The sequence below is a fragment of the Cebus imitator genome, unplaced genomic scaffold (assembly GCF_001604975.1).
Source record: "Cebus imitator isolate Cc_AM_T3 unplaced genomic scaffold, Cebus_imitator-1.0 Scaffold61, whole genome shotgun sequence".
In the NCBI taxonomy this organism is placed as follows: Eukaryota; Metazoa; Chordata; class Mammalia; order Primates; family Cebidae; genus Cebus; species Cebus imitator.
In genome coordinates, this window is record NW_016107376.1 from 8,409,975 (window position 1) to 8,436,343 (window position 26,369).

General features: G+C 38.9%; 1 protein-coding gene across 4 annotated transcripts in view; it reads right to left on the reverse strand.

The window, feature by feature from the left end:
- The window catches only part of TNIK (TRAF2 and NCK interacting kinase), a 412,478-nt gene that overhangs the window by 15,860 nt on the left and 370,249 nt on the right, over positions 1-26,369 (reverse strand). For all 4 annotated transcript variants that reach the window (XM_017529736.2, XM_017529735.2, XM_017529734.2 and 1 more), the window contains 7 exons: positions 24,433-24,617; positions 15,944-16,073; positions 9,700-9,864; positions 7,465-7,576; positions 6,487-6,657; positions 4,579-4,722; positions 1,683-1,817 (listed from right to left, as the gene is read on the reverse strand). In XM_017529736.2, coding sequence (XP_017385225.1) covers positions 1,683-1,817; positions 4,579-4,722; positions 6,487-6,657; positions 7,465-7,576; positions 9,700-9,864; positions 15,944-16,073; positions 24,433-24,617 — 1,042 coding nt within the window. The remainder of the gene's footprint in view (positions 1-1,682; positions 1,818-4,578; positions 4,723-6,486; positions 6,658-7,464; positions 7,577-9,699; positions 9,865-15,943; positions 16,074-24,432; positions 24,618-26,369) is intronic.

Consider the following 26,369-nt stretch of genomic DNA (forward strand, 5'->3'; position numbering starts at 1 on the left):
GTATGTGTATACATATATATGTGTATATGTATATACACACACACACACACTCTCCTTAACTGTAACACAGGTGGGCTATAAAATATTAGTTGGAAATAATTTTGTGGGGAATTTGGAAGGCCTTGCTGTATTGTCTTTTAAGCTTTTATATTGCTGCTGAGACGTCCCAGGACACTCTGATTCTGGGTCTATTATATGTAAACTGTTATTTACTTACAGTGTGACGGCCTTGATAGTTTTAAGGACCTTCTCATTTCCTAGGTATTGAAATACTTTGTTATGTCTTCTTGTGAGTCTTTCATTCAGTATCCTGGACACTCGGTGACTCCTTTTAATATGGGAATTCAAGGCTTTTAGTTCTAGAACCTTTTCTTGTATTCTTTCCTCAATACTTTCCTCTCCTTTCATTTTTTATTTTCTAAAACTCATATTACTTAGATTTTGGAAGACTTGTACTGATCTTTTTATTTTCTTATATTTTCTCTGCTTTACTTTTCGTACTACTCTTTAGGAGAATTGCTTATCTTCTAATACTTTTATTACATTTTTTTATTTCTGCCAATACATTTTAGTTTGCAATTTTTTTTCTTGGCCTCTGAATGACTTCCCCCTACTTTGCTCTACCTTTTTTTTTTTTTTTTAATAGCCCACTTCTTTTTTTATAGAAAGAAGTTTTCTGATCTCTTTAAAGTTATTATAGTTTCTTGCTTCCTTCCTTCCTTTCTTTTTACATTTTCTTCCACTCCTCATTATCCCTGTTTCTTCCAATGTCCTTTCTTCTTGTTTGTTTAGGTCTCCTTCGTATTTGTGAATTTCTCCACTCTCTGGTATAGATGGGCTTATCAACTGCTGGGCTTCACTTCAGGGTAGTTAGGCAGCAAGCTTTTTCATGGCACTTCAAATGTTAGTACCTGTACATCTTTTCTTTCTGGCCCTTTAGTTTCTCCAAAGTAAATCTTTCAGTCTCTTCCTAGGGAGTATAAGCATGGCTATTTGGGAGCTAATTAGGGGATAAAGGGAAGTGTATGTGTGTGTGTTTTCACAAGTATTCCCGTCATCACATTGGCTGTGTAAACCTTTCATCTTCTGTTGCAGTGGAGAAGGGTAGTGGCCTCGCTGCTCAGAGGTGGAGACTGGGCTCTGGAAGACTTGCGGCTCATGAATTTTCTAACAATTCTGTTTTCAGTCCCATCTTATACATGCATATCCACCTCAGATTCCCCTGGGGCCTTAGTTCCTGGGCCTTTCTGGGTTCTGTTGGATTGATTTTGATCATTTTCCTCACTGCAGATTCAGAATTCAGAATTTCGTGATATTCTAAGTCTTTTTCCAGTCACTCAGCTACTCTTTCAATTTTATTGACATCTCTTCTCTTCTCTTGCTCTCATAGGCTTATGGCATTTTTATTCTTTTCTTATCATTTTAATGAGTCTTTGGAAAAAGGAGATGTAAATGTTCAAACTGGAGCCTAGGACCTTACTCTGACTGCACTCTTTCAATTTCATCAATCTTGCTTTAAAAAATATTTAAATAGTGTTGAAGGTTCCAGCAACATCTGAAGCTGGTCACACATACATCATCAATCTGATAAAAAAAAAAAAAAACAACTAAATAAAACCTAACTAAATAAGTCTGATTGAGTAAATTAGGCTAAACTTACAATTCCATGTCTTGAGACTTACCAACTTTATAATGTATACAGCCTTCCAAGTCCCCAACGGTGATCCAGCCTTGTTTCTTTTCTACTTCTGGGTCATTATGTAGTATTCTGTTTCTTAACCATGAAAGATAGTAAACCCGTAGCTTATTCTTCTTTCCTGTTGAAATAATAGAGCTTTAATTTCAAATCCCTGTGACAGCTCTCACTCTTTCCTTCCCCTCTTCCATTTATTTTTAATTTATTTTGTTTATGTGTATGTGTGTTTGTGTGTGAAGGCATAATAACCAGTGTTCCCAGCACTTTATCATTAAAGTGTTGTTTCTGCCAGAACTTATGGTTAAAACAGCTCTAAGTGTTTTAGACACATCACAAAATTACAACATCTTTATCTTGAGGTGGTTTCTTATTTGAGCATGCTGCTCTTATTCTCTTCCCAATGCAAAGCAGTGTCTGCTGAAGTTAGTAAGAGCTAACTCTTCAACAGAGTGGTTGATCAGAGTTCCAGAACATTCTAGATCAATCACATGAAGAAGTGTTGACAACGGCATTTTGGCACCTGCCTTTCCTTCACCCTGTAACCTAACAACAGATGTTAATGAAGACCCTCTTATTTGTTTCTTCTACTACTTTAAAGATGACAACTGATAGTAGTTTTATTTCACTTAACCAAAAAAAATTATTTTGAAAGAAAACAAGAGGATAATATGGGTTCAGAAAATAATACTGGACAAGTTTTTGGTGCTGAAGTCACTGAAAGGAATACTGAACAAAAATAGAAAAGGAAAGAAAGGATGTGGATTTGAAAACAAAGTTCCTTTTGGTAAGGTGATCTTAGAATAAAGAATTCATAGGATAATAATCAAAAATCGAGACAATATTGAAGAGTACACAAATAACAAAACTTAATATACTCCATTAGATTATTTGCACCAGATAAAATGTCTATTGGGATGACTCTTCCCAACTAACGATAAATTTAGCCCTATGGGTTTTGGTATTTGGATACTTATTTTTCTTTATCTTAGGCTTTTAAAATGTTTTATATTTTATAGATTAATATATACAAGCAGAAGAGAATTTATTAAAGCATTGCACATGCATTTGACAGGAGAGCACATTTTTCCCCTAAACTCAGGGAATCATGGTATAGTCAGGATTCATTTTTGTAGCCTAAGGCCTGGAACACACAGTGATCACAATAGCTAGGATTGACACAAGAGCCAGTGTTTCCTCCTTTCTATGCCAATATGAATCCAAGGTTAGTTCAAGAAACTTTTGCTCCTATTTTCATTTTATCCTTTCCCATCTGTGCCTCGTGAGAAAAGGAAATGCTTACACTGTTAAGAATGAAGATGTGGCCGGGCGTGGTGGCTCACACTTGTAATCCCAGCACCTTGGGAGGCAGAGGTGGGCGGATCACCTGAGGTCGGGAGTTCAAGACTAGCCTGACCAACATGGAGAAACCCCATCTCTACTAAAAAAATACAAAATTAGCTGGGCATGGTGGCACATGCCTGTAATCCCAGCTACTCAGGAGGCTGAGGCAGGAGAATCATTTGAACCCGGGAGGCAGAGGTTGTGGTGAGCCAAGATCGCACCATTGCATTCCGGCCTGAGCAACAAAAGCAAAACTCCGTCTCAGAAAGAAAAAAAAAAAAGGAATGAAGATGTGTCACTAACAACATAATGAAGCCTGAATCTGAATTTTCTGTGTTGCATTTCCACTTTTGGTAGGTGAGTGGCAGATACACAGTTTTAATTTTGATTTGGTAGTATAGCAATCAAGAAAGCAATTAACCAGAACAAAGGACTACATGGAATTAAACTCAAATGGTAATACAAAAGGAATTTACCTGGTTAACCTTATTTGGGGAGAATAAAAAGAGATGAAACTGAGCATTCAGTGGAAAGGTAAAAGAAAGAGGAAGTTTAGTGACAAGCAAAAGCATTTTGTCAAAATGGAAGTACAGTTGAAGAGTTAAACTTTAAGGTTCAAACCAGTATCCCTGTAGTGTCTCTTCATGAAACAATGGCTGCACATAAATCCGTGTTCTCAAACTTAGCTGAACAATGGAAACACCTCAGGAACTGTGAAAGTTATTGATGCCTAAACCCACCCCTAGAGATTCTGACTCTGGTCTGGGGGTACAGCCTGGATTTTCACATCTCCCTAGGTGATTATAAAGTGTAGTAGCAAGTTGGTTCCATACTAGATGGAATGGAAGGGAGAGTGAAGAGTATTACTTGTTAGACTCCTTCAAACACCATCAAAAAGAAAAAAAAAGAACTTTCTTCCAACAAAACTTCCCTCTTTTAGGTTGCATTTTTATCAGTAACAAGGCCTTCACTTTAGTCTCCATCTTTTTTTTTTTTCCTTTTTAAAGCTCTTTTTGGGAATCAGAAAGCTACAGAGTATTGCAGTAGTGATTCCCACACTCAAATCTCTTTGTAAACTTGACCATCCAGTGTACCAGCTGCACCTGCCAAAACATCAGTGGACTGTAAGCAAGAGAATTTCTTGAGGGAAGAGACCAGAGAAATTTCTGCTTACTGAATGTGCCTCTTGGAAGCCTGCATTTGGATATTCCGTCTGTATGTGGTAATAACTGGAGTTCCGAAACCTAAAAAGATCTGAAGATCCTTGCTGAGTCCTGACAGACGTAAAGAGCTATAAATATATAGCCTTTGTGGTGTGTCTGTGCCTAATTCAGATTCAATGCAGAGGTGAGAGCCTTTTTTTTTTGGAGGTCACAGTCTCCAGTGTTACAAAATGTGCGCAACCTCACTCTGGCTATACTGCAATACTTTAGTGAGTTGCTTGTTAGCTGGGAAGGGCAGAGCTAACTGTTTCTGCAGAAAAGGGGTGGTCACCTTTCCCACCTGTTTGGACCTGGGGACTCATCATCTTAGTAACATACCTGAAATTGTCACAAGGACATTCAGTCCCTCTAGCACATCCATCTGCTGAAATCGCCTCCGGTTGATCAGATTATAGACTTTGCCTTGCCCACTTCGATCCAAAAGCATCAGGCCATTTTCAGTCCCCACCAGAAGGTTTACACCTGTAAATTTAAGAAGCACTATAAGACTGACGTTTTACAAACTTTAATCTTCTACATCAAGAGTCCCTATAAAATCTAAGAAACTGTGACTTGTAAATATAAACTAGTGAGCAAGCAGGTAAATATAAACTAATGAGTGTAGAAGTAGAAGCTCTGACGTAATAATTAAATCATTGTACTTCTGGTAATGAAATTAGAGTTTCCTTTTATAAAGTTGTAGCAGCATTCATATGTCCGATTTACTACCTAATGCAGAGAGTCTTTGTCAATAGGGACCTTAGGCACAGATGTGAAGCTAGCATAATTTTCCTTTATTCCTTACCTGGAACAACCACTTCTTTCTTGGCTCTCCCTATAAATCTACTTCTCTTCTTCCCCAAGGTTCACCCCCACCCCTGTGCAGTGATTTCTAGCCTACCCACCTTCAGTGTAGAATGGAAATTTCATTTCCATACTCCATTGGAAGAAAGGCCCTTCCTCCTTCTTGAACCGAAATCTAAGTATCTTATGCCCCTTACCCTCAAGTTTCTGCTCTTTTTTAGAGAAATTATAAACCCATTCAAGAGAAGTGTCAATAGTTGGAGAGTCATAGACATACTCATTTAAGGGACTTCTCAGGTCTCTAAATCTAGTGCAGCCCAACAACCATGCAGTAATCCCTATTCCAGAAGCACAGGCAGGTAAGTGGTTTTGTCTGAGTAGTTGTAATCCTAAAAATGCATTGCTAGGGAAATTTATCGTACACCCCGCAACACACACACATTGAGACGCTCATTGTGTAGTGTACTATATTCATGAACACGTAACTCTCTAACTTATCTTACTTATTGTACTTCTATCTTCTGATCAACACAAATGTCTGCTTTTTTGTCCACATATTAATCCTTTCAATATTAAATGTGGCTATCTTGTTCTCTTCTGTCTCTTCTCCAGAGAACAGAGCCTCTATCATGATATAGTTCCTGGGCTTCACACTCTTCCCTACTAACATCTCAAATGCTTTCAGCCTTTTAAAATTATGGTTCCCCAATCCAAGCCTACTATTTTCCATGGGTACATAGGGGACATGTCTCTCCTTAATCTGTATGAGATGTTCATAGTAACATAGACCAAGACTTTGACAGAATCTCATTATGCCTATCCTGAGTCTGAGGTCAGCTAAAACCTGCAGATATTTTTCACAAGAAATGCAGATTGATGTTTTAAACTAAAAGGCAAAGTTCATCATATTATTTGTTGTTCTTTTCAAGTTTTATGTTGTTATTGCTAGTGGTATGACCTTGGATAATACTCTGGGCTGGCTTTTCAGCTTGAAATAAAGGTTTATGCCATTATTTATGATCCTATTGCACTTGCAGGATGTTGTATGGATCATGGAGAATGAACGTGGGGTATATCACAAAGTGCCAGACACAACTCACCTCTGACTGATCAGATTATAGACCTTGCCTTGCACATTCAATGTATCAAGTGGTAGCTAGTTCTCTTGTTGGCTTCAGCCTATCAGTGTTGTATGACAAGGTTGTTCTGAATCTAATCTCATCATCCCAGCTAGTAGGGTATCAGCTATTTCGATACATAAAATTGCTTTTGGTCTCTCCTGAAGTCAAGATAGTCCCAAGCTAGGTCTCTGATACCCACCATTCAACCAGTGTTCTTTTGATGACAAGATCCATGGGCTTTTCATGTTTGAGGGTCAGTTCATTAATGAGTGGTTATTTTTTTTTAAAAAAAAAAAAAAAAAAAAAAAAGGCACCAACATACCCCACAGAGCTGCACAAAGTATTTCTGAGTTGAATCGTTTCTTGTATTTTCTGATTTCTGGTGTGTCGCTATGAGGCCGAATGTTGGTTGGGTTTACGTTTACCACTGAAATCTTTCTTGCTTCATTGAGTTTGGCCTGTTCTTGTCTAAGAAGTTCGCTAGTAAACAGAGCTTTGAGAAAAAGAATCAGAGAAGTCAGTGGCATCTTAAAGATAACCTATGAAGATGTGGACTTCAAAACACTATGATTTCTCCTTGTTTGGTTTGAATTATAGTAAAGGCAAAGAAACTCTGAAACTCTCCTTATTTTACACTTTTTAAAAAGTGAATAAAATATAAGTCATTCATCAAAGCAGCCTTTTATTCATTAGCAAAACAGGCTTATAGACACTACTTGCACAGCTTAGAAAGTTGATACTAATCTCCCCAAATTAAATATAACATCCCCACTCCTGTAATATAAGCAAAAAAAGATCTACTTTTTGAAATTCCAGATTATCAATTGAAAAACTATCCTAAGCTGACTTTGATGATTAATTACTTGAAGAACATTAGAAAGCAAGACTCTCCTCTAAATTAGCCAGATTTTTGTAGTGGGAAGCACACACCTAGAACGCAACACAATGCACCATGCACTTATTAAGGGCCTACTGTGTGCAAAGCATTGTGCCCAGAAATTGTTTTGGGGAAATATTTGGTTATGTTCAGAGATCACTGAGGAACAGCTTTCCTAGGGTCTCTATGTACCCCTGGGTCTACCAGAAACAAAACAGAAGAGATGGCAAAAAAAAAAAAAATGGAAAGAAATAAGTTTGTTTTAGAAGTCCTACAGAAATAATAATTTTAACAAATCTTCCTTTTAAGAGAGGACGTAAGGAGTAATCAGCTTAGCTACTGAACTGAGGATTAATTTTCTTATCAGGCTGTAACAGAAGGAAGACGAAGCTGTTTTTAAAACACTGGGTCCTTCTTGCTTACCTGCAGCTGATGATTCCTCATCCTCTTCATCTTCATCAGTGGGAGACGTCTGGTATACTCTGGGGTCCACAAAGGGGGTGAAGGAGGCTTTGGTGCTGCTCCCCATGCCATACTAAATCAATAAGCAAGAAGATTAAGAATCGCAGATAAATATGCAGGAATAAACAATGCTAAGGACACTGTGCTTGAGCTGTAAAATGATCACGGATTGTTCAGGGTATTCAGGTGTTCATATTCTAACGCCCTAGTCAGTGCGTGCCTCTCTCCAGCTTCTTCTGGTGTTGATTATTCACTAGCCATTGTGCATTTGTAGGACTTCATTAATTATCAGACTGCAAGAATTTCAGTGAGAAAATTACATTTTGAACCACACACGGCACCTTAAAATCTGTAGGACCACTGTGGTGACAGAGCTTACCTCTCACTTTCAGCAAAGGCAATCTCCTATACTGACCACATGGTCAATATGAAAATCTGACACAATTGGCAATAAACTAAGTAAGCAAGCCTACACAGCAGCACCTGATCCTGAACAGAGTCAACCCAAGGAGCTTTCTCTTGGGAAAGAGAACTTTCAGCCCTTTCTCTCTGGCCTGGTGATGCAAGTGGATTGGTATTGCCTCCAGAAGTTTTAAAATCTTTAATTCAGGGATGATATTATTCTGGAATTGAAGATTTTTTCTTCCATGACAGTTTCCTTAAAAGAATAATTACATGTACATCTTTATTTAGGGACTTCATGAGGATATTAGGTTTGTGGGCAATGTACCTTGAAGACTTACTTTAAAAAATGAATCTTAGGCTTGGATAGCACCATGAAAACATGATGTCAGAAATAGAAGAGGGAACAGTAAACTCAGTATCAGGGTTTCATGTCACAATATTCTAAATTTGAGTTTTTCTGAATGAGCTGCAATGATGTCAGTCATATTCATTCCTTCTATTCTTACCTTTTAACATTACAAACACACCTGTATTCAACATAATAAGCACATCTTTTTTGGATAAATATCTTTAACTAAAGGTCACTTCACTTTAGTTTTACTTTTGGGTTTCTATTTAAAAATAAAACCACCATCCAAGACCTCTAAAAATATAAGAAGAAAACAAAGATCTAATCTGATTTAATTCAAGATTTCCTCTCCCTCCTACGAAATCCAAACAATTTCATCCTCCTCAAGATAGAATTCCCCTACCAAATAGAACACTTTCACATACATGTTTTCTTTTGATATTTAGAAGATGTCTGTGAAAGAGGTAGGGCAGGTACTAACATTTCCACTTACAGCTGGGGCAGCAGCAGAATTTTAAACAGGGTTCAATCTTATGGAGTCCTCCTTGGTACCAAGACAGGTGTTCAGGCAGAAAATGCCCACACAGCTTGAAGTTAGAAATGGATACTGCACTTTGCAATATATCGCTGTGTTCTTTTCCTTGGTGGTATGCAAAGCTCATCTGCTCTATAACTTTAGAATTCAAAGGGTGCATCAAAAACTCAGTGTGTAGGCAGTGTCAAAAATAACAGTACGTGTGCTTTATAAACACATTTAGGGCCTTATATGTGCTTGACAAGACTATTAATGAAACATGACCACACACTGTGAGCTTATCCAACTGGTGTCAGTCATCACTACTCATGAGCACTACCTACGGATTTTGTGTTTATTCAGACATTTTCCTGGGACTGTTTTTACACAGAAAAGATAATACCTAGTTTCTTCCTTCTCACACAGTTTTGAATTTATGAAGATGAACACTTTAGGAACTGATGTATTTATGAATTTTTTTCACAAGCAAATCATTTAAACTTTGTTTTACTTAAGTCATACTTAGTTTGATTAAATTAATGTAAATATAAACCTCAACAGTTGGCCTGGAAATCTGTGTAGCCTGAAGTTTCCATGAGTAGTCTGGAAGATAGGAGGACCCAGTTCTGGTCTTAGATCCGTGACAAACCAACTGTGTGTCTTAGGCCAGTCACTCAACCTCTGTGAACCTCAGTACACTCATCTGTAGAAACAGGTATTGGTTCAGATGATATCTGAGAACTTTTCACTGCTTTGCTTCTATGATTTCTCTATTTGAGTATCTGTACAAGCAGCTCCATAGTAGAAACCAACCACCCAAGTTTCAAGGAGCTTGGCAAAACCTCGTTCTTGAAAAGATCATGGTTTTAGAAACCCAGGAAGGACAGCAGAATGTAACATAACATGCCAGCTGTTGCCAAGAACCTACTTCAGTCCCAGAGTCCATCTCTTGGGAATGGGTTGAGACACGCCCCAGGCCCTCAGTCGGGGTTCCAGCTGGAGAATGGCTCTGCTGCACCAGGTCAGGGAGGTTGATGTGGCCAGCAAAGCCATTGCTGTCACTGTGGCCAGATCGCTTCTTCTCTCCAGACGTCTGAGGGGGAATAGCATGTGGGGGCAGTTAGAGAGGGAGGCAAAAGGCCATAGGGTGACATCACCCCTAATCCAACATAGGTATACGGGGCTCTAAATCAATCCACTAGCGCCTGAATAGGTGATACTCAAATTTCTATTTTACTTAAGAAAATAAAAAAGAAATTAATCTTTGCCAATATTTAGTTTATGGATTGACCCTGAAGCCTTATGTTCCTGCATGAGGTGCAGCCAGTGGTCACATATGGCATGGGGATCCCATGTGCAAAGGGAGATGCCACAAATGGGGAGGGGCTGAGCAGGACCCACACTGGTAAGCTCCTCTTTTGTAGTAGTTGTGCTGTATGCATGTGCCCTTAATTGTATTTACAAAGCATATTACCAGATTACAATGAAACAAACCCACACAACAGAGAAATGACCCAAAATGTTGCTGAAAAGCAGTGAGATAATCCATGTGCTCTGGAGTGTGGAATACTTCAAGAAAGTGCAGAGAGCAGATTTAACACAACTCACAGGGCTCTTTGTCATTCACAGGGTCAAAACAATGATTAACTAATCAGATCTGTCAGGAGTTCCAAATATATTGACCTGATCTAGAATACTAATTGAAAATATGGATTTACAACTACTATCATAAATGTTTAATGTCTCAATAAATAACTATGGTGCTTTGTGATGTAGGCAGTAACAAAATAACATTATCATGACTACCAAAGCATTTAAAACATTACTTCTAGTAACGCTTTTTAATGTCCTTTAAAGTTTTTTTGTTTGTTTGTTTGTTTTTTTAATGGAGTCTTACTCTATCTCCCAGGTTGGAGTGCAATGGCGTGATTTCGGCTCACTGCAACCTCCGCCTCGTGGGTTCAAACCGTTCTCCTGCCTCAGGCTCCTGGGATTACAAGTACATGCCACCAAGCCCAGATAATTTTTGTATTTTTAGTAGAGATGGGTTTTACCATGTTGGTCTGGCTGGCCTCAAACTCCTGACCTTGTGATCTACCTACCACCTTGGCCTCCCAAAGCGGTGGAATTACAGGCGTGAGCCACTGTGCCCGACCAAAGGTATTTTATACTGTATGTAATATTAGTGCAGTAGAAAAAAATGCATGATTTGTGAATAAATACACTGTATTAGGTGGCATGCTCTACAGTTGTTACTGATAGGATTACATGACCTAACAAGTTTGGAAATCATTGCACTGGAGAACAGTCTCTACCAAAAAATCCTGGGGAGGAAAGACAGAATTAAAAGACAACTCTGGTTTCCAAAAGCCAGTGCCCACATTGTAGGACTGACTAGAGTTACACTTTTTGATTTAACTTTTATGCAATTGCTTCACTGAGGATTCTTAGAGCAGACCTGATTAAGTAATAATTTTCCTCTCTGCCCTTTTCTTTCTTTCATTCATTGACCCAATATTTTTTAGTGCCTACTAAGCGTAAAGCATTCTACTGAACATGGAACAGCTGGGAACAAAGCAGACACATTCCCTACCCTCGTGGGGGCGGGCACGTGCAAGGGTTCATGCTGTTTCTTTGACCATCTCACCAGCCTGGCTTTTTACTTCTAGAGCTTGTCATGGAATTACAATTATAGCTCTGCACCTGCCTGTGGCTGCAAGTGAAAGGAGGCACTTCTCTTTTCTTTTTTCTTAGATGAAACAGACTCCCAAGCTCCTGTAATGGTACATGCAATTGATGTTTCCCGGAAGCTTGAGAGATAACTGGAAAGCTGAGTATCCTCTAGGTTTCTTGGCAACGTGCTCCTGGACTACAAGCTGTCCTGGAGAGGGGCACTTTCTGGATTCATTTTGTCACAGTGCCCAGCAGTATCTTGCATTAGTGCCTATTCTTAGAGTTGGGCATTTCCTTTTCTGAATGACATTTAGAAAGTTCAGTCCTAATACCTCTTATTGTGCACTATTTCATGTGTACTGGGCCATTTCTCCTTTGTTTTAACTTCTGTTCAAATACTGAAAAGCTTTTAAACATTTCCCCAAGCTTCTCTTTAGCATAAATCACATCTCTTTCGAATTTTTTTGGTCTCTCTTGTATCAGCAACACTCTTTTTCAAGCCAAAAACTGATGCAGACATACTGGTTATCAAAGAAAGACTCAGAGAGGCTAACAAGGGGAGTGGCTCAGATAGTCAGAAGCTTGAAGGAATCCAGTGGTAGGCCCTGAATCCGCCCACTTCTGAGTCATCACCCTTTTGTTCACTCCACCAGCACCTTCTTATTAAACACTTTCTGTGTGCCAAGCACTGTACTGGAAACACAAAGACAGATGTGTAAAAGCCTTGCCCTCTAGAACCTCGTTAACAGAACCCCAATAATGTCTCATCTTTCTCTCTCACCATTCTCGTGGGGATTGGCACAAAGATGTTGTGTGTACCAACACATGCCAAGAACTGTGCTAAACACTTTATGACATTCCATCAGTTATCCTGCCTTAAGCAATGTGGGTTCTAAGTGGTTTGAACCCAGCTGTCTTGTGGCAGAGCCCAGGTGCTCTGGGCTGCACTGTTGCATTAGGGGTCCTACTCCTGGTCACAGCTGATTGAATCAGGGGTGGATGCCTGAGCCAAGGGGGACCAGATTCCCACTGGAAATTAATATTAAGCCAGAGAGACATGGGTCCATTTCTGCTGGCAGTTGAACTGCGACGTGGTGAATATCTCGCAATGGAGGAAGCAGAGAGGTGAGAGCAGGAGCACGCAGAGGGAGAGCAAGCTCTTCCGTGAAGAGAGAGAAGAACAAAGGAGAAATGTGGAAGAAAGCAGAGATCAGGGTAAAGAGACATAGGCAGCAAGAGAGCCAGAGACCTGCCCATGAGATGCTGCCTGAGCTCCTGTCTGTTTCAGACCTTCAGAGAGGCTCAGCTCACTTTTACCTTTGGGTTCCTTCCATGAAATATCCTAAATCTTCCTTTACCTCCCCCATTTCTGATATCTACCCTCTCCCTACTTAAAAAAATTCCTTTTTTTTTTTGCTTACTCTGTAGTAAGTGGGTTCTTTTACTCATTACTTGTAACCAAAAGAGCCCCCATGATGACAAGCTAGTGTTCTGGTTGAGTGAGGAGGATCATCACTGAAGAGATACTAACTGATACCAGGAAGGTGCTGTGGACAAAGGTCCGTGGAGTCCCAGTAGAGGCTTGTAGGAGAAAAAGGAAGATTGAGCACAGGGACCTGCTTGGTGAAGTGTGGGCAGCAGTGGAGAATGCAAAATACCTCTTCCAGCAGTTGGGCTTCCATGGACAAAATGGCAGCTGCAGCTGGTATGGAGTACACTAGAACTAAGTAAAAAGTGGTCCTGTGGAGCTCTAGGACAGGGATAGGTAGAACCACAGGGTAAGGGTATGTACTAAGGAAATTTGTACATCTGACAAGATCACGAGTGTTAGAGCAGTATGTTCTTATAGAGCCATCTAGTCCACTCAGTGACAAGATGAGTGAGTTCTCCTTCATGTTCATCTTGGAGAACTGTACTAATAGCACCCTATAAGCTAGATCTTATTATAATAAGTTTTTATTTTATTTTCTTTTGTCAGGGGTAAACTTTAATCTGTATTGATCTTGTTCAAACATGTACTTTTAGTAATTTTCAATTCAAGGTTTGATGATGGTTAATTTCTTGTGTCAGCTTGACTGAGCCATGGGGTGCCTAGGTGAAACATTTGTTTTCTGGTGTGTATGTAAGTGTTTCTGGATGCAATTAGAGTTTAATTGGTAGACTCAGTAAAATAGATTGCCCTTTTCAAATTGGATGGGCATCATCTAGTCTGCTGGGGCCCTGAACAGAACAAAAGGCAGAGGAAGGAGGAATTTTATCCCTTTTTTTCTTCTCCACTGGTTCAAATGGGACATTTCATCTCATCTTCACCCAGCTTCAGACTGGGATTTATATCAACAGCTTCCCTGGGTCTCCAGCTTGCAGATGATAGATGATGGGACTTCTCAGCTTCCATATGTTATGAGCTACATCCTCAAAATTAAGCAGTCTCTTGGCCAGGTGTGATGGCTCATGCCAGCAATCCTAGCAATTTGGGAGGCCAAGGTGGGTGGATTGCCTAAGCTCAGGAGTTCAAGACCAGCCTGGGCAACACTGTGAAACCCCATCTCTACTAAAATACAAAAAATTAGCCAGGCCTAGCGGTATACTCGGGAGTCTAAGGTAGGAGAACTGTTTGAACCTGAGAGGCAGAAGTTGCAGTTAGCCGAGATCGCGCCACTGCACTCCAGCCTGGGTGATAGAGCAAGACTCCGTCTCCAAAAACAAAAACAAAGAAACAAACAAAAATAAAGAAATAAAGCAGTTTGTCTCTCTCTACATATGTAAATATTCTCTGTCTCTGGAGAACCCCAATTAATACAGTTTTTTATTTTAAAAACCCGCATTTGAGAAAGGCAGAATTAGAAAGTGAGAGGACAGAAAGATGTTGGGGTCCTTAATAGATCACATTCCTATAAGACACTGACAAATGCGATTTTCAAAGTGACAGGCTGTGGTCATAGAACACTGGAGTGCTGTAAATAACATGGAGCCATTTGGGTGTGGCTGGCAACAAGCTGAAAATGTGGCTCCAAATGTCTTCCTGCAGGTTTGACTCTGTCCTAAAGACTCAAGCAAATTTTAAACCACATTAGAAGTTGGAGTCCTTTTATCTGGAGTCAAATGGCAACTCACTCCAGAACATTCTCCCTCATGTTTTCCTAAGTGGTAAGTTATAGAGTAATTTCTACACTTCCATTGAAATTATCCATTAACCACATTGGGAGATTTATATACCAGCACTACACAAAGTCAATTTCAGCAGCCAAGTCCATTTTTCATTTCAGGCATATGTGAAAGGACTCTTTAAAGCCTACTTGAAAGATTCAACAAGGCCATAAAACGAAATTCTAGCAAGTTGCTTTGTGAACTAGTCTTTCAGTTATAGCCCCACTGCCAATTATTATTTCAAAGGCCTTATTCGTCTAAAAACTACTGTTCCTTTCTTTCTTACAAAAGTGAGAAGCCTTTGCCTTTTCAGAGAGGAAAGTCTGCTATAGAGTTTCCCAACTGTGTCCTGGCTGAAGAGGAAAAACAGATGACATATGTTTATGTTTCAGAGGGAGGACTGGATGGTGACAACAAGTGAAAGGGGAATTCAACTCTAAGGAGAGAGTGAAATAAAATAAAATAGTTAACATTTATTGAATGCTTACATTTACTAACTCAAAATCGCAACCATCTTATAAGTCGTATGCTGTTATTTGTAAAATTTTGTAGACGGATGCAGGGAGAGGTCAGGTAACATTTGCCCAATGTTCGCAACCGTTTCTTTCCTTCCAAGTGAAGATCTACACTCAAAATTGCATGGTGATGATGAAGTGAAAAAGAAGACAAGACTGAGTTTAATTTGTCAGGGTCTTTCCGGCTAGCATGGACACAGTGGGGAGTTACTACATGTCAGAAGGACAGATGAAAGGGAACATGAGCAGCCCCCAAATGAAATGATGTTCCAGAGCTTAAAAAATTCAAAATGCCAAGGTATATTTTTGAAGTAGATCTGCATATTTCTTTGTTCTTTCAATAAAATAGCTTAATGGTCATTTTAATGTCAATTTAGATAAGATGATATCATCATTTCTGAGAACTACTGAGCATTTTCTATATGAAATCCACAAAGATAAAACCATGAGGAGAAGGGACATAACAAGGCCAGTGATGCTATTCAGAGAGACTATTCGTTTCTGTTTTCCTGTTGTAGGAAACCTCTGGGTTTGCAGTTTTATATCCTCAGGCCCAAAATCCATATTCTTATTTGGATAGCTCCTACTGAAGAGTCTGCACTAATGTAATTAAGTCACACTTCCAAAGCTTAGAAGAATACAGAAAAGAAGGCAGCAATTAAAATCTCTCAACTATTTAGAAGCACAGGTTCTCCCTCCAACAATTCCCCATGCTTAAAATACATGCCATAGGCAGTCTCTGTCAAATCTTTAATGTAAAACCACTTAAGAAATGTACTTCCTCCGTTGACAGATGACAGATTAAAAACTCTGATGACAGTTTTTATACCAACTTACCTCTCTAATCATCAAGGTTCCTTCTCTTGAAATACTGCCACTGAAAGTGTCCGCGTGAGAGGTCTCCAGCCCATGCGTCCCCACCATTCCCACATTGTACTGCTCATTGCTCCCTGGAGCTCCTGTTGGTCTGAGATGAGAAGAACCGACATTCATGGTAATGTACATTAAATATATCTGTTTCCTGTCCATATTATTTTTGTTATGGTAAAAGATATGTATTAATAACATAAAATCTACCCTTGTACCAATTTTAAGTGTACATGTCACTCGTCTTAAGAACATTCCATATTAATTTTAATGTGTGCTGATGTCTGGACTGGCCCTACTTTTGCAGCATCCCTCTTAGCCTATACTCTGCCCAGTAGCCAGCCTGAGCAAGTGTTTGGCTTTACATGGAAAAACCACTGAAGCTGGCACCAGGAGTCACCAGGTTCTGCATGATCTCCCCGACTCTGGCCTCCTCCTTTGACCAGCAGATACCCTGATCTGCTTTTATACATGCCGTTACTTCTGCCTGGAAAGCTCTTTGCATTCTGGGCTTGGTTGGTTCCCTCTCATTCATCTTACATGATGCTTTCTGTGGGAAGTCTACTCTTATCACCTTTGTCTTATCCCAACAGCCCCTCTGCTTTTCTCTTCACTTTTTCCTTAATAGTTCTCATCACAATTTGCCGTTATGTTATCTTTTGGATTCTCTCTTTCTTCTTCATTCATTGCTGGTGAGGGCAGGGTCCTTGTCTCTTTTTTCATTTTATATAAGCCCAGTACCCAGCCTAGAGTTAGCACATACTACAGATGCAAAAAATAATCATAAGATCCATGGACTTTATGCTTCTATAAAAAAGAAATATCTACTAAGAACCTTCTGGCTTACTGGGGCATCCATGAACTAGGAGGTTTAATTTAGACAACATTCAGCCTCTGCAATCATCCTGCATGGTGGTATACTTATTTTCAGTTCTTTTCTTGCTATCGTGTTTACGGTATAATGAGAAAGTAGCAGGATCTCTACACACTCCCTGAGAACACAGACGGATGTTTCCTATGTCCCATAGCACAGAGCACAGTACGAGGGCTCACAAAGTGATGATTGCCCATAGTGAGCCCCATTCTCTCAGGAGTGCCTCATTTGCATGACACAGAATTTCTCTGATTTAGGAGCTCAGGGGAATTGAGAACCGCACAGGTCATGTGGTTCAACCACAGGTTGAGGTTGGTACAACATGGCTTCTGGAAGGATTTTGGTTGTTAATGCAATACTTCTGACTCTATTTTAGCATCTACCTCTCTTTTAAAGTAGGTTTTCTAAAAATAGGAAAGTTATCAAGGCTTATTTCTCTCTAGGCATATTATTTGCAACTTTTATCATTTCATTATTTTTCATTGTTTCTTATATATTTAAAAATACCTCTGGCCTCTTGGATCTTATGAAAGTCCAAAGAATTACTGGAATCATCCATCTAAGAGACAAGAAATGCACCAGATTTATGATGTCTCCAGGGGCAGAGAAAGACATATTTCAAGGATTTTTATCCAAAACAGACGGGTGAAAAGATGACAGGATGAGTCCAGACAAGAAAATGTATAGTAAGAAGCTTACATTGCAATTACTAAACTGGAGCAGTGGATTGAATGAATCTAAATATGGGCTAGAACTGATGTGTTAAGGAAGAATTCCAAAGAGGCATTTTCATTTTCAACATTTCATTCCTAGAAAGGAACTTTCATTTATTTTTAAAAATTTACTTATTATACTTAAGTTCTGGGGTACATGTGCATATCATGCAGGTTTGTTACATAGGTACACACACGCCATGGAGGTGGTTTGCTGCATCCATCGCCCCGTCATTTACATTAGGTATTTCTCCTAATGCTATCCCTCCCCAATCCCCCCACCTCTTGCTATTCCTCCCCTAGCCCCTCACCCCACCTAGGCCCTGGTGTATGATGTTCCCCTCCCTGTGTCCATGTGTTCTCATTGTTCAACAACCACTTATGAGTGGGAACACGTGGTGTTTGGTTTTCTGTTCTTGTATCAGTTTGCTGAGAATGATGATTTCCAGCTTCATCCATCCAAAAGGAGCTTTTAATCGTGTTCCAGAGACATGGAAAAATATGAATTCCTGGTATTTTGATAGAATAGTAAATCATAGTTTTCAAACTATTATTTCTTCACTCATTTGTTTTTCTTGTGTGAATCTTTCATTTTCTTTCTGGCTCTCTTCTCTCTCTCTCCTTTCTGTCTTTCTTTCTTTCTTTTTCTTTTCTTTTCTTTTCTTTCTGCCTTAAGTACTTGTTTGGGAAAAAATGATATAAAGCCAATAAATCAATGAAATATTTATCAAGAGACTTCCATGATGGGAGCTGCTTTTCTTCTTTTTCAGACAGGCATTCGTTGCTATTGGCAGGGGCTCAGTTGGCCTGGTAGCATCTGCCAAGCTGATGCTTGCACAATCAAATTCTCCTGTCCTAGTCAGATCTGCTTTCTCTGTTACCTGAACAACAGTTATCTTGCTGGCCACTCCATCTCCAGTCCTATCCACCTCACAGCTGCAAAAGCAAGCCCTCCAAAACACATGTCTGATGAAGTCCGAGTCACTCTTCTACTTTCAATGTTCAGTAGCTCCTCATCGACTGCAGGATAAACTTGAAGCTCCTTACTGTGGCTTACAAGCCTTCCATTATCTGGTTCTTGACTGTCTCACTAACCCAATTTTTAAATAAAATCCTGCCCCAGCTTCTAACTCTATCAGCGTTTAACTTATAATAGTTTCCTATGCACATTATGCTAGAAAATCCCTGGTGACTTTAGCCTGCCCTCTCTACCTGGAAGATTCTCTTCTATTCTCTGCCTCCCTCTGGCTAACCCATTCTTTAAGCTATAGTTCTCCTCCAAACCCATTCCAGCCTCACTGGAACAGTTCAGGTGGCTCTCCACTCTGCTTCCACATTGCCCTTTGTGCATGTCTGACATTGCATTCAACACACAGCCCTGCAATGATCAGATCTCATTAATGTTGGTATCTTCACTGCCAAGCATGGTGCCCGGAATGTAGGTAGTACCTAATGTTTATTAAATCATTGAAGATCTTGGGTCAAGGGCTTTGTTTAATGTCTAGCAGAGAGTTCATTCAGGCTTATTATCAAAATATAGCTCTTCTGTGAATTGATGAGAAATTGGCTATCAGGATATTATTTGCATATTTAAAATGTCCTGAACAACCAATGTTAAGTTTTGCAATCTTATGGAATTGAGTTCACTAGGATGTGCCAAAATAATTTTTTTATAATTGGGTGGTTATCATAGAATAACAAAAAATCTATTCAGATATGTCATAGAACTTTACAGAAAAAAGTGTTAATGTATACAAATTTAAAAAAAATAATTGAGGAGATCAGAAGCTCTCAGGAAAGAAAGTTAAAAACTGTGATAAGAGAATCTCACCATATCACAAATGTATGAACAACTTCAGTGAGGAGAAATGGGGGGTGGGGAAGCACTGATTTAAATAGCCTTGAAAATGAGTGGAGTCTGTAAGACTAAAGGCAAGAGGAATTGCACGTAAACACTGTACACTCTAGTTGACAAAGCTGTTTCCCATGAGAATACAGGTTAACAAATTTGATATTGCTATACAAAAATACTAGATGTTCACAATTAAGTAAATGGGTGGTTAATATGGTGTGTCTGTGTTTTCAACCAAATCTCATCTTGAATTATAGTTCCCATAATCCCCACATGTCCTGGGAGGGAAATGCTGGGAGGCAATTGCATCACCAAGGTGAGTTTTGCCGGTGCTCTTCTTGTGATAGCATCTAAGTCTCACAAGAGCTGATGTTTTTATAAAGGGCAGTTTCCCTGCACATGCTCTCTTCCCTGCCGCCATGTGATTTGCTCCTCCTTCGCCTTCCACCATGATTGTGAGGGCTCTCCAGCCATGTGGAACTATGAGTCCATTAAACCTCTTTTTCTTTATAAATTTCCCACTCAAGGATATTTCTTCACAGCAGTATGAAAATCGACTAATACAGTGGTTGACGGCAGAAGCCAGGTTTCTGACTGTTGGAATGGAAATTCATAAATAAGCAAGGGGAGGAGGTAAGAATGATTTATGTTGTTGTGATGGATTAATTGGAGATGTCAGTGTGAACTCCTGTTTAGCTTAATACAGATACAGATGGCTATATACAGAAATATTAGTAAATATTCATATATACATGGGTTAATGTACACATGCATATATTTCCTTGCTCTGTTAGCTGAGAAGGCCTAAAACAAGTGACACTTTAGTAGCAATGAGCACACTGGGTGCCCAGATATTGGTTTCTAATATCATCCTCCAATAAAAGGAATCAGGGCTTACTGAAGAAGTAGCTGATTCCAGGACTGGTATAGGAAATATACAAAATTAGTCTGGATTGGAGCATCTTATAGTATCAGAAAGTAAAGAGTGTTCAAATGCACACACATGTACATGCACGCCAATACACACATGGTGGTGGTATGTCAGTCAAAGAGGCACAGGAGCTAACTGAAAGAGCTCCCAATGGTCAAAACTGGAAAATTTGAGCAACAAAATAAAGAAGTATTATGTCCATGACTCTATACTGTTATAAATGATAGAATAAATAAATAGATAGAGGAGACAAATCTGTGCAGAAGAATTCTAAATAAATTATGTAGCTACTCTACCCTACAGGAGGGAAGCATGATTCCCCACTCCTTAAATGTGGGCTGTGCATAGTGGCTTCCTTCCAAAGGGTACAGAATTTAAAAAAAGATAAATAAAAGAGTCATTTTACAGTGGAGAAATCTTCCTTTCGGGAGCATGTGCTGGTAGTTGAGGGACAATACTAATACAGAGAGTTACCTCTTTGGCTTGGTTGATGTGATGCAAATCAAATTAAATGCCTTTCTTTGCATTTTTTTTATTCTATAAAGCTTTTATTCTTTTTTTCCTGATCAAAAAGTAGTACATGCCCATTATATAATTGGGGATATACATAAAATAAAAATCTCTCATAACTATATTACCCAGAGGTAATCACCTTTATAATTCTGGTGTATTTCCCTCCACTCATTATTTTTCTATGCATGAGGACTTGGGAAATAGTGCAATTGGTTGGTTAGGGAATACAAACTTAGCTAAGTGCACACTCATAAGTTATATCTTATCAAATAAATGCAAAACCAGCATAGTACATAGAAAAAAGCTATTGTTTTAAAAAACGGAAACCATGGCTGTTTGTCCAAATGGCTAGTGCTACCTTTCTGAGAAGCTCTTCTGTGTTTACTTCATGGTGGGAACTGTGCCACAACATATTTTTGTTTTCTGCGTTAAAAATATATAGCATAAAATATAGAGGTTTACCTTAGCAAAAGAAAACAAAGGTAATAAGAATGTATGTAAGAGGCACTGTGGCCCCCAAATACTCAATCCTAAATAAACTTGTTTTATAATGTACTTTTAATAGTGTGAAATTTCTCAGGCATGCAACCATTATGTTGTAGAACAGACTATATGTATTTTATATTCAATATAAAAATACATAGATTTACAAACTGAAGTAAACATACACACATACACTTGTACCTTTCTTCTCTCACATATGTAACCACATATTTTAAATGTTCTTTAATGGATGACCATTTCCATCTAAAATTTACCAATCCCTTAAGAACCATGTCAAGTCTTGCCTCCACTATCAGCATTCCATGATAGCCTCAGTTTATTATTTCTTACATAGACTATAGTAACAGAGCCTCTGAATTGCTTTACCAGTCTCTAGTCTGTTCCCTTTTCAAATCGTCTTGCTGAAATGATCTCTCTGAAATATAACACTGAATTCGAGATACGTTCAATTGTTTCCAGTGGCTACATAATAAAGTGCACACTCCTTGGTTTGATTTCACTAGTCCAGACTCCCCTCCATGCCATACACCATACCTTCCCATCAAAGTCAACTTCCTGTGTCTTTACTTCAACTCTTCCCCCTGATTATGATTCTAATATTACCTCAGGTTTTTTTTTTTTTTAATCTTGCTTAAAATTATTTGCAGAGAATTAGGCTATAAACTCTTCTTCAGAGTCACAACTTGCAATTTCAAATCAGTGCAATCAAATGTAAATCATAGTCACTGAAGACCCACTGTATTCCAGATACCATGCAACAGGTTAAGGGTAAGAGAGATGAGTAAGGCACAACCCTTACTCTGAAAGATATCCTAGTCCAGAAAAGGAGACAAAGACATAATAAACAATCCTGATTCAAGGCACTTCATGAAGATGCAGGAATACACACAAGATGCACTGGTAGCACAGAAGAGGGGACAGGCTCCACCTGTGCAAGCAGGGCTGTGAGTAAGTGATTTCTAAAGGAACAGGAAAGTACTAGACAGCAGACAGAAGTGCAGCACGGTCTATTCAGGAAGTTTTAGAAAGGTGGGTGTTTCTGCAGTGGGGAATAAGTCCTAGATTTGCCTTTAAAGGTAGAAGAGTGAATACCATCAATAGCCTTGCAAAATATGAGAGGGGACCTAAAACCCAAACGCTAATTAACATTTTTCCCAAACTGTCTTTGGTTGTTTCTCCAAATATTTATTTTAGCCTGCAGTTTTCCATGCGTAATTTTGTCATTCTCCAACTAGAATATAAACTTTTGGAAGACAAAATCCAAGTATGAACTTAGCAAATCTCTCAAAGCCCTCTGCAAGATGGCTAACATATATTGAGAGTTTTAGCAATCTTTTAATTTTATAATCTACTCTCATCCTGATACTTGTATGCTCAGTGCTTAAAAGGAGTTCAAAACATCTGTCAAAAGAATTAAGCAATTCTGAGTCGAGACAAAAATTAAAAGGGCCAGCATGTTTTGCAGAAATGATCTGGATTAGTGATTTTGCCTCTAGAACAATTTTATTTACTTTTAAAAAAGGCAATTTAAAGCAATTTGTTTCCAGATGTCATATTTTAGCATATTTACAGTTGTCAATATCTGGGTCATCAACAGCAAAATAAGTGTGGATTTTTCAGCTATGATAATTAGATCTGCCTCTTAGAATTGCTTGTATGTAATGATGGTTACTCAGCGGATAACATTCCCTGTAGACTGTCCAGCCCTGCCTCTCCAATCCCTGATGAATTGGACAATAATTTGTGACCTGAAATGGCTTCTTTTCTATATAGAGTCAGTGTGATCTGATGATCAATACTAGTAGCTGAGCCAAAGAAATAGAGGTGATTGAAGAGTGAAGTTGGACAAAATAGCTTCTCATTCTATCAAATTCATAGCAGACCAGGGCAAGGGCACCTTGTGTTATTAGGGGGACGAACTGGGGAAGCAACAGGGCATAAGGACAGATGCTTTCACAGGATCCTCGCCAATGAGGAGAAAAAAGTGAGCTGTTCTCTTACCTTTGAAAAAAAAAAAAGGAAAGAAAAAGTAAAGGCTATAATTACTAACAAAAATATAGGTAGGTATAAATATACATATAAATACATAAAAAGAGAACTGCAAAGAGACTGACAGAAAGTATGTAACAAAGACAGACCACAGAAAACTGAATCAAGAAAAAGAAGCCATCAAGAGAATAAAGTAGAAAATCATAACGGGGTATATTCTGAAACTTTCTCTGCATGATTATCTGACTCCTGATTCTTTTGCGAGGATGGTAACACATGCTGGCTTGTGCATTTCTCCTTACTTATTGGTGGTAGTGGTGGTAATAAAATATGTTTCATGTTGTTAATTTTAATCCCTAAATGTCATTGCCCATGCCTTCACTCTTTCAGTTCTAGGGGGAAGGGCACGTATCAATGCTCTGTTGTCAATATTGTTTGCCCTTGAGATGAAAAGAAGCAAGAAAGAGTCACCAAAAGGGCAGTCAATCCATTGGCAATGGATAGGTAAAGTGTATGCAGTCCAAAAATGCCACATATTCTAAGTGATTGTGTCCATAGGGAGAAATAAGAACTATGCTCCAACAAAAACCGAAATCCCTAAAGTCAATTTCCCTTGACACAGACCCATATACAACCTTACATTTAACTCATATTTTTTGTCCTTTTATTTTGGAAACCGAGTCTCCTCCTGGTCTACATTTTAAAAGTAGTAAAAGGATGAGTTCATGTTCTTTGCAGGGACATGGACGAAGCTGGAAACCATCATTCTCAGCAAACTGACACAAGAACAGAAAACCAAACACATGTTCTCACTCATAAGTGGGCGTTGAACGAGAACACATTGACACAGGGAGGGAAACATCACACACTGGGGCCTGCTGGGGGGCAATGGGAGGGACAGCGGGAGGTGGGGGGATTGGGGAGGGATAACATTTGGAGAAATACCTAATGTAGATGACGTGGGGATGGATGCAACAAACCACCACGGCACATGTATACCTGTGTAATAAACCTGCACGATCTGCACATGTACCCCAGAACTTAAAGTATAATAACAAAAATAAATAAAAGTAGTTCTCTTACATCAGTCTGGGTATATCACTGACAGCCACTGTCCCATCATGGGTCTCGCTCTCTCCGTCTTCCTCTTCTTCTTCACTACTTTCTGACTCCTCACTGGAGGAGGAGTAATCAGTCACCTTTTTCATTGGGCGGTTTGTTTCTTCAATTCGGAGTTCTCTTAGTTCTTTGGCTAATGCCGTCAGATCCTATGAAAGAAAAGTTTATTCAGCATATGAATGGTAGATACGACCAAAGCTACATCTCTCAGCAAATCAGTGCTCCAGCTTAAGCAACAAGAAAAAAAAGCTCTATATAAAACTGTGACAAACATAGTTACTGCATGGAACTAAGAAAATGATGTTTGTAGCGTGTAGAAGCTAGAAAAGAAAGATGAAATCAATTTAAACTTTGTTCAAAACCAATAGCTAGACTGAGACTGTTCAGTTCTGAATATATATGTGTACATATGTGTATGTGCATTGTGTGTATACACATATATACCAACATTGGGTTCTCATTTTATTTTGGAAAGGTGAAGCTGGTCACCCCCAGAGTTAATGGGAAAAAACATGGGATTAGAAATCGTACCCCAGTATTCTGAGACTCCTGCCCAAGCCAGAGTATGGCTTTTCCCCTCTTATGATTGGTACTGTACCAAAATCTAGCATCAGTCATAGAACAGAGCAATTCCCAAGGTTCCAGCTACTACAATGACTCATTTGGTGTGTCATCATTCCCTGGAGAATAGAGGTACCACATCAAATCATGGCCCGTCCTAAAGCCTAGCGCACTGAAATTTACAGCCACAGAGGAACAACAACAACAAAAAGAGTTCTCTTCCAAAATAATAGGTGTTGCATTTTCTTTTGTTTTAAATTCCAGTCATCTGGCAGAAATCCTGTTGGAAAACACTAAAATGAAATGTGCAAATACCAAAAGGAAGAGATAATTTTTGAGTTTTCCATGAGTATGATGAAACCTTTAGTCTTATGATGTGATGATGTGGTATTGAATCACCAGGCAGACTGCAGGCAGTGTGCTGAATACCCGACTACCTTTTATTTTACATGCTTTCAAAGCAATGCAGAGGGAAGCAGTTCTGCAAAAGCATGGCCGCTCTAATTTGCATGGGTTAAACTGCCCATGGCACACAGCATGCAAATGAGGAAAAAGCAATTTGACATCGGTCTTACCATTTCTCCCTATATTAGTGACCCATGTGGGAATCAGAGCATTCAGTGAGAGACAGGGGATTAGGGAGAAAGAAACTCATTGAAAAATACTAAATCCCACAGTTTTCTATGGCCATATTCTCTCTTTATTTCAATCCAAAAATGTACACATCCAATTCACCTGATGTAGGATTAGAGCAACCTGGGTGATAATGCTATTTGGTCATCTATCCTAATTGTTTAAAACAAAATCTGTGGTAAATGTGTATAGTTAAAATATAATTTTATTTTGAGAATACAACAAAACATTACATTTCTCTACTGCCACTTGTATGTCAGGCATTACTATTCTAGTTAACACTAGGAAAGGGAACGCTTTAAGTGTTTTACTTGGTCTAGAAATTTATACAATTCATAGTGTTAAGTGAAGGGTCATTTCTTTCTAATATCTTACAAATCAAAGGGAAAGCAAAATGACTTTTAAATTTGTCTTGATGACACCTGATTTGAACCCCTTAAATAAAGGGAAGCTTCTAAAAATTCAACCTTTGCATAGCATACAGAAACACACTTGCTAGGGCTTTTGCACACATGCACACTTGCACATGCCTCAATCTCAGTGAATGTATTTGCCCCATCTGTGAAAGTGAAAATAGAATTGTATCTAAAAGGCCCAACTGTGTTTAAATATCACGTATATTATTAAAAGAAGAAGGATTCCACAACATAGGTATAATTTTATGCAAATTTATTTCTGGTTCCTTTGGCAATTTGCCAAAACAGGGA